General features: G+C 46.0%; 1 protein-coding gene and 1 non-coding gene across 2 annotated transcripts in view; both read left to right on the top strand.

The window, feature by feature from the left end:
* The first annotated feature begins 3,383 nt into the window (after positions 1 to 3,383).
* LOC100196680 (eukaryotic translation initiation factor 3 subunit H-like) overlaps positions 3,384 to 15,119 on the top strand; it is a 94,733-nt gene continuing 82,997 nt past the window's right edge. The window contains 1 exon segment of the mRNA XM_045719382.1: positions 3,384 to 3,569. Within this exon segment, the coding sequence (XP_045575338.1) occupies positions 3,462 to 3,569 (108 nt within the window). The 5' untranslated portion in view covers positions 3,384 to 3,461.
* trnag-ucc (transfer RNA glycine (anticodon UCC)) lies at positions 5,534 to 5,607 on the top strand. Its single transcript has one exon. It is a non-coding gene; the product is annotated as a tRNA-Gly (tRNA).

Raw genomic sequence — 15,119 nt, 5'->3', positions numbered from 1 at the left:
GACCTGGAGGAGGCCGTAGGAGGGCAACAACACAGCAGCAGGACCGCTACCTCCGCCTTTGTGCAAGGAGGAGCAGGAGAAGCACTGCCAGAGCCCTGCAAAATGACCTCCAGCAGGCCACAAATGTGCATGTGTCTGCTCAAACGGTCAGAAACAGACTCCATGAGGGTGGTATGAGGGCCCGACGTCCACAGGTGGGGGTTGTGCTTACAGCCCAACACCGTACAGGACGTTTGGCATTTGCCAGAGAACACCAAGATTGGCAAATTCGCCACTGGCGCCCTGTGCTCTTCACAGATGAAAGCAGGTTCACACTGAGCACGTGACAGACGTGACAGAGTCTGGAGACGCCGTGGAGAACGTTCTGCTGCCTGCAACATCCTCCAGCATGACCGGTTTGGCGGTGGGTCAGTCATGGTGTGGGGTGGCATTTCTTTGGGGGCCGCACAGCCCTCCATGTGCTCGCCAGAGGTATCCTGACTGCCATTAGGTACCGAGATGAGATCCTCAGACCCCTTGTGAGACCATATGCTGGTGTGGTTGGCCCTGGGTTCCTCCTAATGCAAGACAATGCTAGACCTCATGTGGCTGGAGGTGTCAGCAGTTCCTGCAAGAGGAAGGCATTGATTTCTATGGACTGGCCCGCCCGTTCCCCAGACCTGAATCCAATTGAGCACATCTGGGACGTCATGTCTCGCTCCATCCACCAACGCCACATTGCACCACAGACTGTCCAGGAGTTGGCGGATGCTTTAGTCCAGGTCTGGGAGGAGATCCCTCAGGAGACCATCCGCCACCTCATCAGGAGCATGCCCAGGCGTTGTAGGGAGGTCATACAGGCACGTGGAGGCCACACACACTACTGAGCCTCATTTTGACTTGTTTTAAGGACATTACATCAAAGTTGGATTAGCCTGTAGTGTGGTTTTCCACTTTAATTTTGAGTGTGACTCCAAATTCAGATCTCCATGGGTTGATAAATTGGATTGCCATTGATTATTTTTGTGTGATTTTGTTGTCAGCACATTCAACTATGCAAAGAAAAAAGTATTTAATAAGATTATTTCATTCATTCAGATCTAGGATGTGTTATTTCAGTGTTCCCTTTATTTTTTTGAGCAGTATATATTCTTAATTCCATTCCTTTACTTTAGATTTGTGTGTACTGTGGCAGGTTACCTTAGTGTTCTTGGGCACAGGGACTATGGTGGTCTGCTTGAAACATGTTGGTATTACAGACTCAGTCAGGGAGAGGTTTAAAATGTCAGTGAAGACACTTGCCAGTTGGTCAGCACATGCTCGGAGTACACATCCTGGTAATCCGTCTGGCCCCGCAGCCTTGTGTATGTTGACCTGTTTAAAGGTCTTACTCATATCGGCTACGGAGAGCGTGATCACACAGTCGTCCGGAACAGCTGGTGCTCTCATGCATGTTTCAGTGTTACTTGCCTCGAAGCGAGCATAGAAATAATTTAGCTCATCTGGTAGGTTTGTGTCACTGGGCAGCTCGCGGCTGTTCTTCCCTTTGTAGTCTGTAATAGTTTGCAAACCCTGCCATATGCGACGAGTGTCGGAGCAGGTCTAATTTGATTTGATCTTAGTCCTGTACTGACGCTTTGCCTGTTTGATGGTTCGTCAGAGGGTATAGTGGGATTTCTTAGAAGCGTCCGGGTTAGAGTCCCGCTCCTTGAAAGCGGCAGCTCTACATTTTAGCTCAGTGCGGATGTTGCCTGTAATCCATGGCTTCTGGTTGGGGTATGTACGTACGGTCACTGTGGGGATGATGTCATCGATGCACTTATTGATGAAGTCAGTGACTGAAGAATCCCGGAACATATTCCAGTCTGTGCTAGCAAAACAGTCCTGTAGCGTAGCATCTGCTTCATCTGACCACTTTCTTATTGACCGAGTCACTGGTGCTTTCTGCTTTAGTTTTTGCTTGTAAGCAGGAATCAGTAGGATAGAATTATGGTCAGATTTGCCAAATTGAGGACGAGGGAGAGCTTTGTAAGCGTCTCGTGTTTGTGGAGTAAAGGTGGTCTAGAGTTGTTTTCCCTCTGGTGGCAGATTTAACATGCTGGAAGAGATGAGGTGAAACGGATTTGAGTTTCCCTGCATTAAAGTCCCCGGCCACTAGGAGCTCCGCCTCTGGATGAGCGTTTTCCAGTTTGCTTATGGCCGTATACAGCTGGCAGAGTGCGGTCTTAGTGCCAGCATCGGTCTGCGGTGGTATTAAGGAATCTACAAAAAATATAGATGTAAACTCTCTTGGTAAATAGTTTGGTCTACAGCTTATCATGAGATACTCTACCTCAGAACCTCGAGACTTCCTAAGATTTCGTGCACCAGATGTTGCTTACAAATATACATTAGGCCGTCACCTCTTGTCTTACCAGAGGCAGCTGTTCTATCCCGACGAAAAAGCTTAAAACCCGCCAGCTGTATGTTAATCATGTTGTTGTTCAACCACGACTCTGTGAAACATAAGATGTTACAGTTTTTAACGTCCCGTTGGTAGGATATACGCGCTCGTCTATTTTTATTATCGATTGATTGTACGTTGGCTAACAGGATCGATGGTAAATGTAGATTACTCTCTCTGCAACGGATCCTTACAAGGCACCCGGACCGTCGTCCACGATATCTCCGTCTTTTCCTCCTGCGAATGACGGGGATGTCCGGCGTCCGTCAGAAACATTATGTACAAAATAAGTTACAAATAAAGCAAATAAACATACACAACTGCACAATTGGTTACTGGATCGTAAAACGGCAACCATCTCCTTTGGCGCCATTATCCTTCTCAGCCATTATTATGCAGTGTCTAAGGCACTGCATCTCAGTGCAAGAGACGTCACTACAGTCCCTGGTTCGAATCCAGGCTGAATCACATCCAGCCGTGATTGGGAGTCCTAAAGGTGGAGCACAATTGGCCCAGCGTCGTCCGGTGTAGGCAGTCATTGTAAATAAGAATTTGTTCTTAACTGACTTGCCTAGTTAAATAAAAAAACGTACATTTAAAATGGCAACATTTTCTCTATGCCCCATGGCAAAATGTGTACAATTGCAGGAAATTAACTCTAAAATGTATTTTTTTTCCTATCCGCTGTCAAGAGGGGGGGCTGCTAAAAAAATAATATCAAGGTGGTGGGGGAAACAAAATTTTGCTTTGGGCCCCAAAAGGATAGGGCCGGCACAAAACAACTTACTGTTAAAAAGTTTAGAAAGCAGAGAGGTTGAAGATCTTTTCCTCATGAAATGAATTATGTGACGGCAGCAATGACATCGTGTTTTTTTTGTCTATCTTGAACATACTGTATGTAGATATGACTGTATCTAGTCTCTGAATAATGTCTCTCACACTCGGAACTTTTTATTATGTAGTCATTTTACCCCAAGCGTAGAAAGCCGGTGCACTATGTCCCACCCTCTCTTTCCTCCCTCTTTTCGCGTGTTTCAGAATGGCTACTCGCAAGGAATCAACGTCGACACCAACCGCCCCGATGGCTTCCACGTCTCCGGGAGCAACTTTAGATTCGCCCGTGAAGCAAATTCAGATCGAGGGGCTGGTGAGTTATTAACTACGAGGTTATTTGTTCCCGGGTTTTGGAGGCTGTGGGACGGGAAAGGCTGGGTTGAAAGTGTGGCTAGGCTAGCTAGCTTTAGCATCATGGCGGACACAAGCGGGATGTAGGGAATGTGTTATAACTGTTCAATGTGGTTGGATAGTATCGCTGTCTGTACATTTTAGTTGTTGTGACAACAAAACCCCCGATGACCAGACGGTGACCGCGGTCTTGTTGCTAAAATAAAGAAATAAATCATAAATTATAACGTTATGGTGGTTAGTACTGCCATACTGAGTTTCATCTTGTCTCAAGAGGACCACAATGGAAACAAGTCCCAGACTTTGTGTGTTATCCTCAGTGATTTTATTCATGTGCATGTATGGCTTTTAAGTTTTATGTGTGCTTGTTTTTGTTAGTTTTTTTTTTAATGGTCGAATTAATAAACTAAACTAAAAGCCATTTTTTCCCCCCTTCTAGTAAATGGTAGTGACGTCACTCCCTCCATATGGCAGAATATCCATCTCAAACTATGTAGTTAACAGCTGTGGACAAAAATACCCCGTTTTCATACCTGAGTGAATGTAGACACCTTTTAAAAGAAAATTACTCAAGTAAAATACTACTAGAGTAAAAATCTAAAAGTATTTGGTTTAAAATGTACTTAAGTATCAAAAGTAAAAGTATACATGTAAAATGTCTTATATTAAGCAAACCAGACCAGATTTTTTTACATTTACATTTACGGATAGCCAGGGTCACAGTTAAACACTCAGACAATTTACAAACAAAGCATTTGTGTTTAGTGAGTCCTCCAGATCAGAGGCAGTAGGGATGACCAGGGATGTTCTCTGTTGAGTAAGTCCTCCAGATCAGAGGCAGTAGGGATGACCAGGGATGTTCTCTGTTTAGTGAGTCCTCCAGATCAGAGGCAGTAGGGATGACCAGGGATGTTCTCTGTTTAGTGAGTCCTCCAGATCAGAGGCAGTAGGGATGACCAGGGATGTTCTCTGTTGAGTAAGTCCTCCAGATCAGAGGCAGTAGGGATGACCAGGGATGTTCTCTGTTGAGTAAGTCCTCCAGATCAGAGGCAGTAGGGATGACCAGGGATGTTCTCTGTTTAGTGAGTCCTCCAGATCAGAGGCAGTAGGGATGACCAGGGATGTTCTCTGTTTAGTGAGTCCTCCAGATCAGAGGCAGTAGGGATGACCAGGGATGTTCTCTGTTTAGTGAGTCCTCCAGATCAGAGGCAGTAGGGATGACCAGGGATGTTCTCTGTTTAGTGAGTCCTCCAGATCAGAGGCAGTAGGGATGACCAGGGATGTTCTCTGTTTAGTGAGTCCTCCAGATCAGAGGCAGTAGGGACGACCAGGGATGTTCTCTGTTTAGTGAGTCCTCCAGATCAGAGACAGTAGGGATGACCAGGGATGTTCTCTGTTTAGTGAGTCCTCCAGATCAGAGGCAGTAGGGATGCCCAGGGATGTTCTCTGTTTAGTGAGTCCTCCAGATCAGAGGCAGTAGGGATGACCAGGGATGTTCTCTGTTTAGTGAGTCCTCCAGATCAGAGGCAGTAGGGATGAACCAGGGATGTTCTCTGTTTAGTGAGTCCTCCAGATCAGAGGCAGTAGGGATGAACCAGGGATGTTCTCTGTTTAGTGAGTCCTCCAGATCAGAGGCAGTAGAGATGACCAGGGATGTTCTGTGTTTAGTGAGTCCACCAGATCAGAGGCAGCAGGGATGACCAGGGATGTTCTCTTGACAAGTGTGTGAATTAGACCATTTTGCTGTCCTGCTAAACATTCAAAATGTAACATACTTTTGGGTGTCAGGGAAAATGTATGGAGTAAAAAGTACATTATTTTCTTTAAGAAAGTAGTGGAGTAAAACTTGTCAAAAATATAAATAGTAAAGTACAGATACCCCCCTATAAAATGTAAGTACTTTACAGCACTGGTAGTTAGTCTGTAGCTCCCTGTGGCTCAGTTGGTAGAGCATGGTGTTTCCAACGCCAGGGTTGTGGGTTCAATTCCCACGGGGGGCCACTATGAAAAAATAAATAATAATTATAATTATGAAATTAATTGAAATGTATGCATTCACTACTGTAAGTCGCTCTGGATAAGAGCTTCTGCTAAATGACTAAAATGTAAATGTAAATGCAATAACTGGAAACACGTGCGTAGTTAAGAGAGATGTTGCCATGTCTGTCAATTTGAGACACATTCATGTTCAGCCGTCACACAAAACACACGACTGACAGTCAGAGCCAGAAGTGGCCCCTGCTGTGTCCACAGTACAAAACACACGACTGACAGTCAGAGCCAGGAGTAGCCCCTGCTGTGTCCACAGTACAAAACACACGACTGACAGTCAGAGCCAGAAGTGGCCCCTGCTGTGTCCACAGTACAAAACACACGACTGACAGTCAGAGCCAGAAGTGGCCCCTGCTGTGTCCACAGTACAAAACACACGACTGACAGTCAGAGCCAGAAGTGGCCCCTGCTGTGTCCACAGTACAAAACACACGACTGACAGTCAGAGCCAGGAGTAGCCCCTGCTGTGTCCACAGTACAAAACACACGACTGACAGTCAGAGCCAGAAGTGGCCCCTGCTGTGTCCACAGTACAAAACACACGACTGACAGTCAGAGCCAGAAGTAGCCCCTGCTGTGTCCACAGTACAAAACACACGACTGACAGTCAGCCAGAAGTGGCCCCTGCTGTGTCCACAGTACAAAACACACGACTGACAGTCAGAGCCAGGAGTAGCCCCTGCTGTGTCCACAGTACAAAACACACGACTGACAGTCAGAGCCAGAAGTGGCCCCTGCTGTGTCCACAGTACAAAACACACGACTGACAGTCAGAGCCAGAAGTAGCCCCTGCTGTGTCCACAGTACAAAACACACGACTGACAGTCAGAGCCAGAAGTAGCCCCTGCTGTGTCCACAGTACAAAACACACGACTGACAGTCGGAGCCAGAAGTAGCCCCTGCTGTGTCCACAGTATAAAACACACGACTGACAGTCGGAGCCAGAAGTAGCCCCTGCTGTGTCCACAGTACAAAACACACGACTGACAGTCAGAGCCAGAAGTGGCCCCTGCTGTGTCCACAGTACAAAACACACGACTGACAGTCAGAGCCAGAAGTGGCCCCTGCTGTGTCCACAGTACAAAACACACGACTGACAGTCAGAGCCAGAAGTAGCCCCTGCTGTGTCCACAGTACAAAACACACGACTGACAGTCAGAGCCAGAAGTAGCCCCTGCTGTGTCCACAGTACAAAACACACGACTGACAGTCAGAGCCAGGAGTAGCCCCTGCTGTGTCCACAGTACAAAACACACGACTGACAGTCAGAGCCAGAAGTGGCCCCTGCTGTGTCCACAGTACAAAACACACGACTGACAGTCAGAGCCAGAAGTAGCCCCTGCTGTGTCCACAGTACAAAACACACGACTGACAGTCAGAGCCAGAAGTAGCCCCTGCTGTGTCCACAGTACAAAACACACGACTAACAGTCAGAGCCAGGAGTAGCCCCTGCTGTGTCCACAGTACAAAACACACGACTAACAGTCAGAGCCAGAAGTAGCCCCTGCTGTGTCCACAGTACAAAACACACGACTAACAGTCAGAGCCAGAAGTAGCCCCTGCTGTGTCCACAGTACAAAACACACGACTAACAGTCAGAGCCAGGAGTAGCCCCTGCTGTGTCCACAGTACAAAACACACGACTAACAGTCAGAGCCAGAAGTAGCCCCTGCTGTGTCCACAGTACAAAACACACGACTGACAGTCAGAGCCAGGAGTGGCCCCTGCTGTGTCCACAGTACAAAACACACGACTGACAGTCAGAGCCAGAAGTAGCCCCTGCTGTGTCCACAGTACAAAACACACGACTGACAGTCAGAGCCAGAAGTAGCCCCTGCTGTGTCCACAGTACAAAACACACGACTGACAGTCAGAGCCAGAAGTAGCCCCTGCTGTGTCCACAGTACAAAACACACGACTGACAGTCAGAGCCAGAAGTGGCCCCTGCTGTGTCCACAGTACAAAACACACGACTGACAGTCAGAGCCAGAAGTAGCCCCTGCTGTGTCCACAGTACAAAACACACGACTGACAGTCAGAGCCAGGAGTGGCCCCTGCTGTGTCCACAGTACAAAACACACGACTGACAGTCGGAGCCAGAAGTAGCCCCTGCTGTGTCCACAGTACAAAACACACGACTGACAGTCAGAGCCAGAAGTAGCCCCTGCTGTGTCCACAGTACAAAACACACGACTAACAGTCAGAGCCAGGAGTAGCCCCTGCTGTGTCCACAGTACAAAACACACGACTGACAGTCAGAGCCAGGAGTAGCCCCTGCTGTGTCCACAGTACAAAACACACGACTGACAGTCAGAGCCAGAAGTAGCCCCTGCTGTGTCCACAGGACAAAACACACGACTGACAGTCGGAGCCAGAAGTAGCCCCTGCTGTGTCCACAGTACAAAACACACGACTGACAGTCAGAGCCAGGAGTAGCCCCTGCTGTGTCCACAGTACAAAACACACGACTGACAGTCAGAGCCAGAAGTAGCCCCTGCTGTGTCCACAGTACAAAACACACGACTGACAGTCAGAGCCAGAAGTAGCCCCTGCTGTGTCCACAGTACAAAACACACGACTGACAGTCAGAGCCAGAAGTGGCCCCTGCTGTGTCCACAGTACAAAACACACGACTGACAGTCAGAGCCAGGAGTAGCCCCTGCTGTGTCCACAGTACAAAACACACGACTGACAGTCAGAGCCAGAAGTAGCCCCTGCTGTGTCCACAGTACAAAACACACATTACTCAAACAAACAAAAAAAAGCTCACAAATGAACTGGAAAACCAGAAATAACAGATTTACATCGAGGCTACATTGACCTTTTCTCCTGCACTACCTCTGTTTTGCCAACAGAGGGCGAAATTGTTTTACTGGTAATAAAATCTCCTAATCAATCTGCAGTAGAAAAATACAGAATTAGTTTTTTACGCTTCTTCACGTTCCATCAGAGGAGAGGAGAGGAACTTGACTGAGCAGCTGCTGCTAGAACACGATTTGATCATCCTCATTAAATCAACAGCCAGACTAGAGGACTAGGGTTCAATAAGAGTCTACTGTGTACGGTTGAGTGCTTGGCTGTTTAGATCCAAGGAGATTGTTATGAAGAAATATGGACTCATTTTGGGATATAATTGGCTGGGCCGCATCTCAAATGGCACCCTATTCCCTAATGTAGTGCACAGTGTCCCATGGACGAAAGTAGTTCGCTATATAGGGAATAGAGTGTTATCTGGGATGCAAGCCTGTGTTTTTTGTCTTTTGAAATACAAAACAAAATCTGAATTTTTCTAAAGGACAGTTTTGATCATTGTGAAGGACAGTTATTCCTAGTGTAGCTAAACTATTCACCAGCTCTGAGTACTTGGAGACAGCTAGCTATTTGCTATTCCATTGCATCACGTTAACTCCAGAGATGTAGAGAGAGGCTGGCTCGCAAACAGAAACCAGGAAGTCCTGTTGTTATGCAATGAGAGAGAGAGAGAGAGAGAACATTTTGAAGAAGAGCACGGGGATTCTCCAAACTAGAGCAGGGACACAAAGGACTAACTTTTTTTCGGTTATATTCACCGTTTCTATGTCAACATAGGTCATCTACATGAAACGTGTAGAGGGGGAGGTCTGACAAAGTACGCAGAGGAGTGATGGGAAGTTGGGCTCTCTTTACTGACTCGGATCAGTGATTGGTTGATACAGTATCCTATATATTGGAATATTATTTTTCTGCTTGTTTGCAACAGTGTAAAAAAATAACTAAATAAATTGTAAATAAAGTAATACCATTCTGTTCTAACCCAGAGAATTATACATTATATTAAAAATTATACTTAGATTAAAAACGGCAGAATCTTGTTTTAGCTGATATTTTTCAGTTGTTTGATGCTTGGTGCTCGTAGGCTGTTAACCTCTAAGGGCTACTCAACAGCCAGTGTAATCCCGTGGCGCGTTATTCAAATTCCTCAAAAATGCAAAAACTTCAATTTTTCAAACATATGACTATTTTACACCATTTTAAAGACAAGACTCTCGTTAATCTAACCACACTGCCCGATTTCAGAAAGGCTTTACAACGAAAGCAAAACATTAGATTATGTCAGCAGAGTACCCAGCCAGAAATAATCAGACACCCATTTTTCAAGCTAGCATATAATGTCACATAAACCCAAACCACAGCTAAATGTAGCACTAACCTTTGATGATCTTCATCAGATGACAACCCTAGGACATTATGTTATACAATACATGCATGTTTTGTTCAATCAAGTTCATATTTATATCAAAAAACAGCTTTTTACATTAGCATGTGACTAGCATTCCCACCGAACACTGCCGGTGAATTTACTAAATTACTCACGATAAACGTTCACAAAAAGCATAACAATTATTTTAAGAATTATAGATACAGAACTCCTCTATGCACTCGATATGTCCGATTTTTAAAATAGCTTTTCGGTGAAAGCACATTTTGCAATATTCTCAGTAGATAGCCCGGCATCACAGGGCTAGCTATTTAGACACCCAGCAAGTTTAGCACTCATCAAAGTCAGATTTACTATAAGAAAAATGTTATTACCTTTGCTGTCTTCGTCAGAATGCACTCCCAGGACTTCTACTTCAATAACAAATGTTGGTTTGGTTCAAAATAATCCATAGTTATATTCAAACAGCGGCGTTTTGTTCGTGCGTTCAAGACACTATCCGAAAGGGTAAATAAGGGTGACGAGCATGGCGCAATTCGTGACAAAAAAAATCTAAATATTCCATTACCGTACTTCGAAGCATGTCAACCGCTGTTTAAAATCAATTTTTATGCCATTTTTCTCATAAAAAAGCGATAATATTCCGACCGGGAATCTGCGTTTAGGTAAACAGACGAAATAAAATAAAGCATTCGGTCGACTCGGGCACGCGCCTAAGCCCATTGTCCTCTGATCGGCCACTTGCCAAAAGCGATAATGTGTTTCAGCCAGAGGCTGCCTCGATATCGTTCAGCTTTTTCCCGGGCTCTGAGAGCCTATGGGAGCCGTAGGAAGTGTCACGTTATTGCAAAGATCCTCAGTCTTCAATAAAAAGAGCCAAGATGAAACACAATTTGTCAGACAGGCCACTTCCTGCATGGAATCTTCTCAGGTTTTGGCCTGCCATATGAGTTCTGTTATACTCAGACACCATTCAAACAGTTTTAGAAACTTTAGGGTGTTTTCTATCCAAAGCCAATAATTATATGCATATTCTAGTTACTGGGCAGGAGTAGTAACCAGATTAAATCGGGATGCGTTTTTTTATCCGGCTGTGTCAATACTGCCCCCTAGCCCTAACAGGTTAAACAAACAGGCAACAGAAGTGATTTTATAAAGCCAGGCGCAATTCAAATCTAATGTTATTAGTGACGTGCAGCGAATACAACAGGTTACAGTGAAATGCTTACTGATGAGCACCTAACCAACAATGCAGTTAAAACAAATATTGATAAGAATAAGAGATAAAAGTAACAAGTAATTAAAGAGCAGCAGTAAAATAACAACAGTGAGACTATATACAGGGTGTTACGGTACAATGTGGAGGCTATATACAGGGTGTTACGGTACAGAGTCAATGTGGAGGATATATACAGGGTGTTACGGTACAGAGTCAATGTGGAGGCTATATACAGGGTATTACGGTACAGAGTCAATGTGGAGGATATATACAGGGGGTACCGGTACAGAGTCAATGTGGAGGCTATATACAGGGGGTACCGGTACAGAGTCAATGTGGAGGCTATATACAGGGTGTTACGGTACAGAGTCAATGGGGAGGATATATACAGGGGGTACCGGTACAGAGTCAATGTGGAGACTATATACAGGGGGTACCGGTACAGAGTCAATGTGGAGGCTATATACAGGGGGTACCGGTACAGAGTCAATGTGGAGGCTATATACAGGGGGTACCGGTACAGAGTCAATGTGGAGGCTATATACAGGGGGTACCGGTACAGAGTCAATGTGGAGGCTATATACAGGGGGTACCGGTACAGAGTCAATGTGGAGGCTATATACAGGGGGGTACCGGTACAGAGTCAATGTGGAGGCTATATACAGGGGGTACCGGTACGGAGTCAATGTGGAGGCTATATACAGGGTATTACGGTACAGAGTCAATGTGGAGGCTATATACAGGGTATTACGGTACAGAGTCAATGTGGAGGCTATATACAGGGGGTACCGGTACAGAGTCAATGTGGAGGCTATATACAGGGGGTACCGGTACAGAGTCAATGTGGAGGCTATATACAGGGGGTACCGGTACAGAGTCAATGTGGAGACTATATACAGGGGGTACCTGTACAGAGTCAATGTGTGGGGGCACCGGTTAGTTGAGGTAATATGTACATGTAGTTGGAGTTATTAAAGTGACTTATGCATAGATGACAACAGAGAGTAGCAGCGGAGTAAAGATTAACACTTAGGCTATTGATTATAGACCTAATTAAATTGGGGTGTCCTCTCTCTCCTCCATTTTCTTAGCCTAATTGTCTAAGGGCTGTTTCCTCGTCTCTGCTGCTGCCTCATTGTTCTCCATCTCAATATGCTGGTTCATTTAGTTATTATGCACGTAGCTACATAGGGAAAGGTGCCAATTCTACAGTGCACTGAAAATGATGTTTTAGAACCGTGGACAGCCACTGTATACAATGACACGGGAGAAAGTGCTTTTGTTGTGAGGGGGGGGCTTGGTGTGAGAAGCAGGGGGGCTTGGTGTGTGAAGCAGGGGGGGCTTGGTGTGAGAACAGGGGGGGGCTTGGTGTGAGAAGCAGGGGGGGGCTTGGTGTGAGAAGCAGGGGGGGGCTTGGTGTGTGAAGCAGGGGGGGCTTGGTGTGTGAAGCAGGGGGGGCTTGGTGTGTGAAGCAGGGGGGGGCTTGGTGTGAGAACAGGGGGGGGGCTTGGTGTAGAAGCAGGGGGGGGCTTGGTGTGAGAAGCAGGGGGGCTTGGTGTGAGGCGAGGGGGGGGCTTGGTGTGAGAAGCAGGGGGGGGCTTGGTGTAGAAGCAGGGGGGGCTTGGTGTGAGAAGCAGGGGGGGCTTGGTGTGAGGCGAGGGGGGGCTTGGTGTGAGGGGGCGGGGGGCTTGGTGTGAGGCGAGGGGGGCTTGGTGTGTGAAGGGGGGGCTTGGTGTGAGCGAGGGGCGGGGGGCTTGGTGTGTGAAGGGGGGGCTTGGTGTGTGAAGGGGGGGGCTTGGTGTGTGAAGGGGGGCTTGGTGTGAGCGAGGGTGCGGGGGGGCTTGGTGTGAGCGAGGCGGGGGGGGCTTGGTGTGAGCGAGGGGGCGGGGGGCTTGGTGTGAGCGAGGGGGGCTTGGTGTGTGAAGGGGGGGCTTGGTGTGTGAAGGGGGGGCTTGGTGTGTGAAGGGGGGGCTTGGTGTGTGAAGGGGGGGGCTTGGTGTGTGAAGGGGGGGGCTTGGTGTGTGAAGAGGGTTTTACGCTTGCTAAAATCTGTCCATAATATGCCCAGTGTGTTTCTATAGGCTTATTTCTGGACCTAAGCTTGTTGCCCGTCTTCCCTCCTTTGGGTCAACGACTCCCATTGTTAGGGCAGAGACGTGCATCTCTTCAATATCTACAGATCTCTGGTGTAAATGGGGAGGTGAACCCAGCAGAGGAGCGAAGGAGATGAGACCAAGAATACAATATGAGAACAAGCAGACACACTCAGACAGATTAACAAAACCTTGATTCTTCAGATACAGGCATTTTGGAATGTCGCACAAAAACATACATTTTGAAGGAATCAATTTAATGCAATATATCGTCCATGTTGTGTTTTTATATTTTTGTTCAGTGAAGATATACCGTACCAGTCAAAGGTTTGGACACCTACTCATTCAAGGGTTTTTCTTTATTTCTACTATTTTCTACATTGTAGAATAATAGTGAAGACATCAAAACTATGACAAAATATATATTTAGTTTCTTCAAAGTAGCCACCCTTTGCCTTGATGACAGCTTTGCACACTCTTGGCATTCTCATTCACTGGTAGTGTATATCGGGAATCACCCTTAAGTCTGAAAAAATGTAGCTATGATTTTTAGGTCATATGACCCGGCCCCCTCCACAGAGGCCCGCTGAGGCCCACTGAGTCCCGGAGGCCCGGCCCTCCCAACAGTTCTATTTAGCGTTACACCAGATTAACAGGTAATGGAGGTAGAGGCCTCAGTTAGCTACTTCCAATGCTTGGCAGGTACAAACCTTCCAACATCATAGATTCTGAGTCCCTAACATCCAGGCTACTCAAAGCTAACTTTGTATTTCAGACAGTGTGTTGCATTACCTTCAGAATGTATTGTCTGTGTGGGCTATTGATTTATGGCCTGGAATTAAGGATGGAAGCCAGCAGTGATTTCGCCTACCATTTAGATTTTTTTGCTTCATTCAATTTTAAACCTGTTGATTTTTTTACAATTTTAGTGGCCCACATATCAATCTCTCGTCTCCACATGAAGTTTGCCCCACCAGCTGTTGAGCGAGATCGATCTGAAGTAGTAGAGAAACTTACCTTATAAAAGTCCGACGGGCTTTACTTGCAATACGTAGTGGTATTTGTATGAAGCCTGGATATCATAACAAAGCCACTAGCACCTGATTTAACCCGTAGTCCTTCAGGAGATGGGTTACATCGATCTGTCAGGGTTCCAGCTCTGTTGTGACGTGATGAAAGGATCGGCGTGGCTGGGTGAAGGTTTAGAATACGTTAGATGAGAATTTACAGACTTTAATCTGACCCTGTGGCTTTGAGAGAGAGAAAAAAAGGACATTTGCAGCAGTGATGGAGGGGAATAGGCTTGAGAAGGTGTCCATTCCGTCCACGATAAAACGTGGGCGGAATCCAGACGTTAAAACACAATTTTTTTCAACAATATAAAACAAATGTGTTGAACTCGGGAATCAAGTAAAATGTATTGAAAATAAATGATTTTGTCCAAGTTTATCATGACATGAACAGAATCCTTCAGTGATTTGTAATTCCTGCAACTTTCTGAAGAGGTGAGTGTGTGTGTGTGCAGTGCAGTGCACGAGTCTACCACTTAATGTAGCCGTTAGCGATGATGCTAATGAAAAGTGTTGTGGTAGATTGAAAGTTCCCCTCTCACCTTCTATATTAAATGTTAACTACGAAGTAGCCTATGCTTACCTGGCAGAATGACCTCATTAATATTTTCACATGTCCACTGGGTATTTGTTTTGCTAACTCTACCATCACGTGCGCTATTAAAACCCCGAGCACAACAGCCTCTTGCTAGGTGTTGAATTGCCTAAACACGACTATTTTTGTCAATGTTTTTTTAATTTAAAAAGATATAAACGTTTTCTTACGCTTTGTCGCGTGTTGACAAAAAAAATGACAATTATATCCATTTTAATCCCACTTTGTAACACAAAATGTGAAGCAATCCCTTTCACACTGTAGAACATCCAATGTTATTGTTAC

The sequence above is a fragment of the Salmo salar genome, chromosome ssa05 (genome assembly GCF_905237065.1).
Source record: "Salmo salar chromosome ssa05, Ssal_v3.1, whole genome shotgun sequence".
Taxonomy (NCBI): Eukaryota; Metazoa; Chordata; class Actinopteri; order Salmoniformes; family Salmonidae; genus Salmo; species Salmo salar.
The sequence above is the reverse complement of the archived record's forward strand: the minus strand, read 5'-3'. Positions and strand labels throughout refer to the sequence as shown.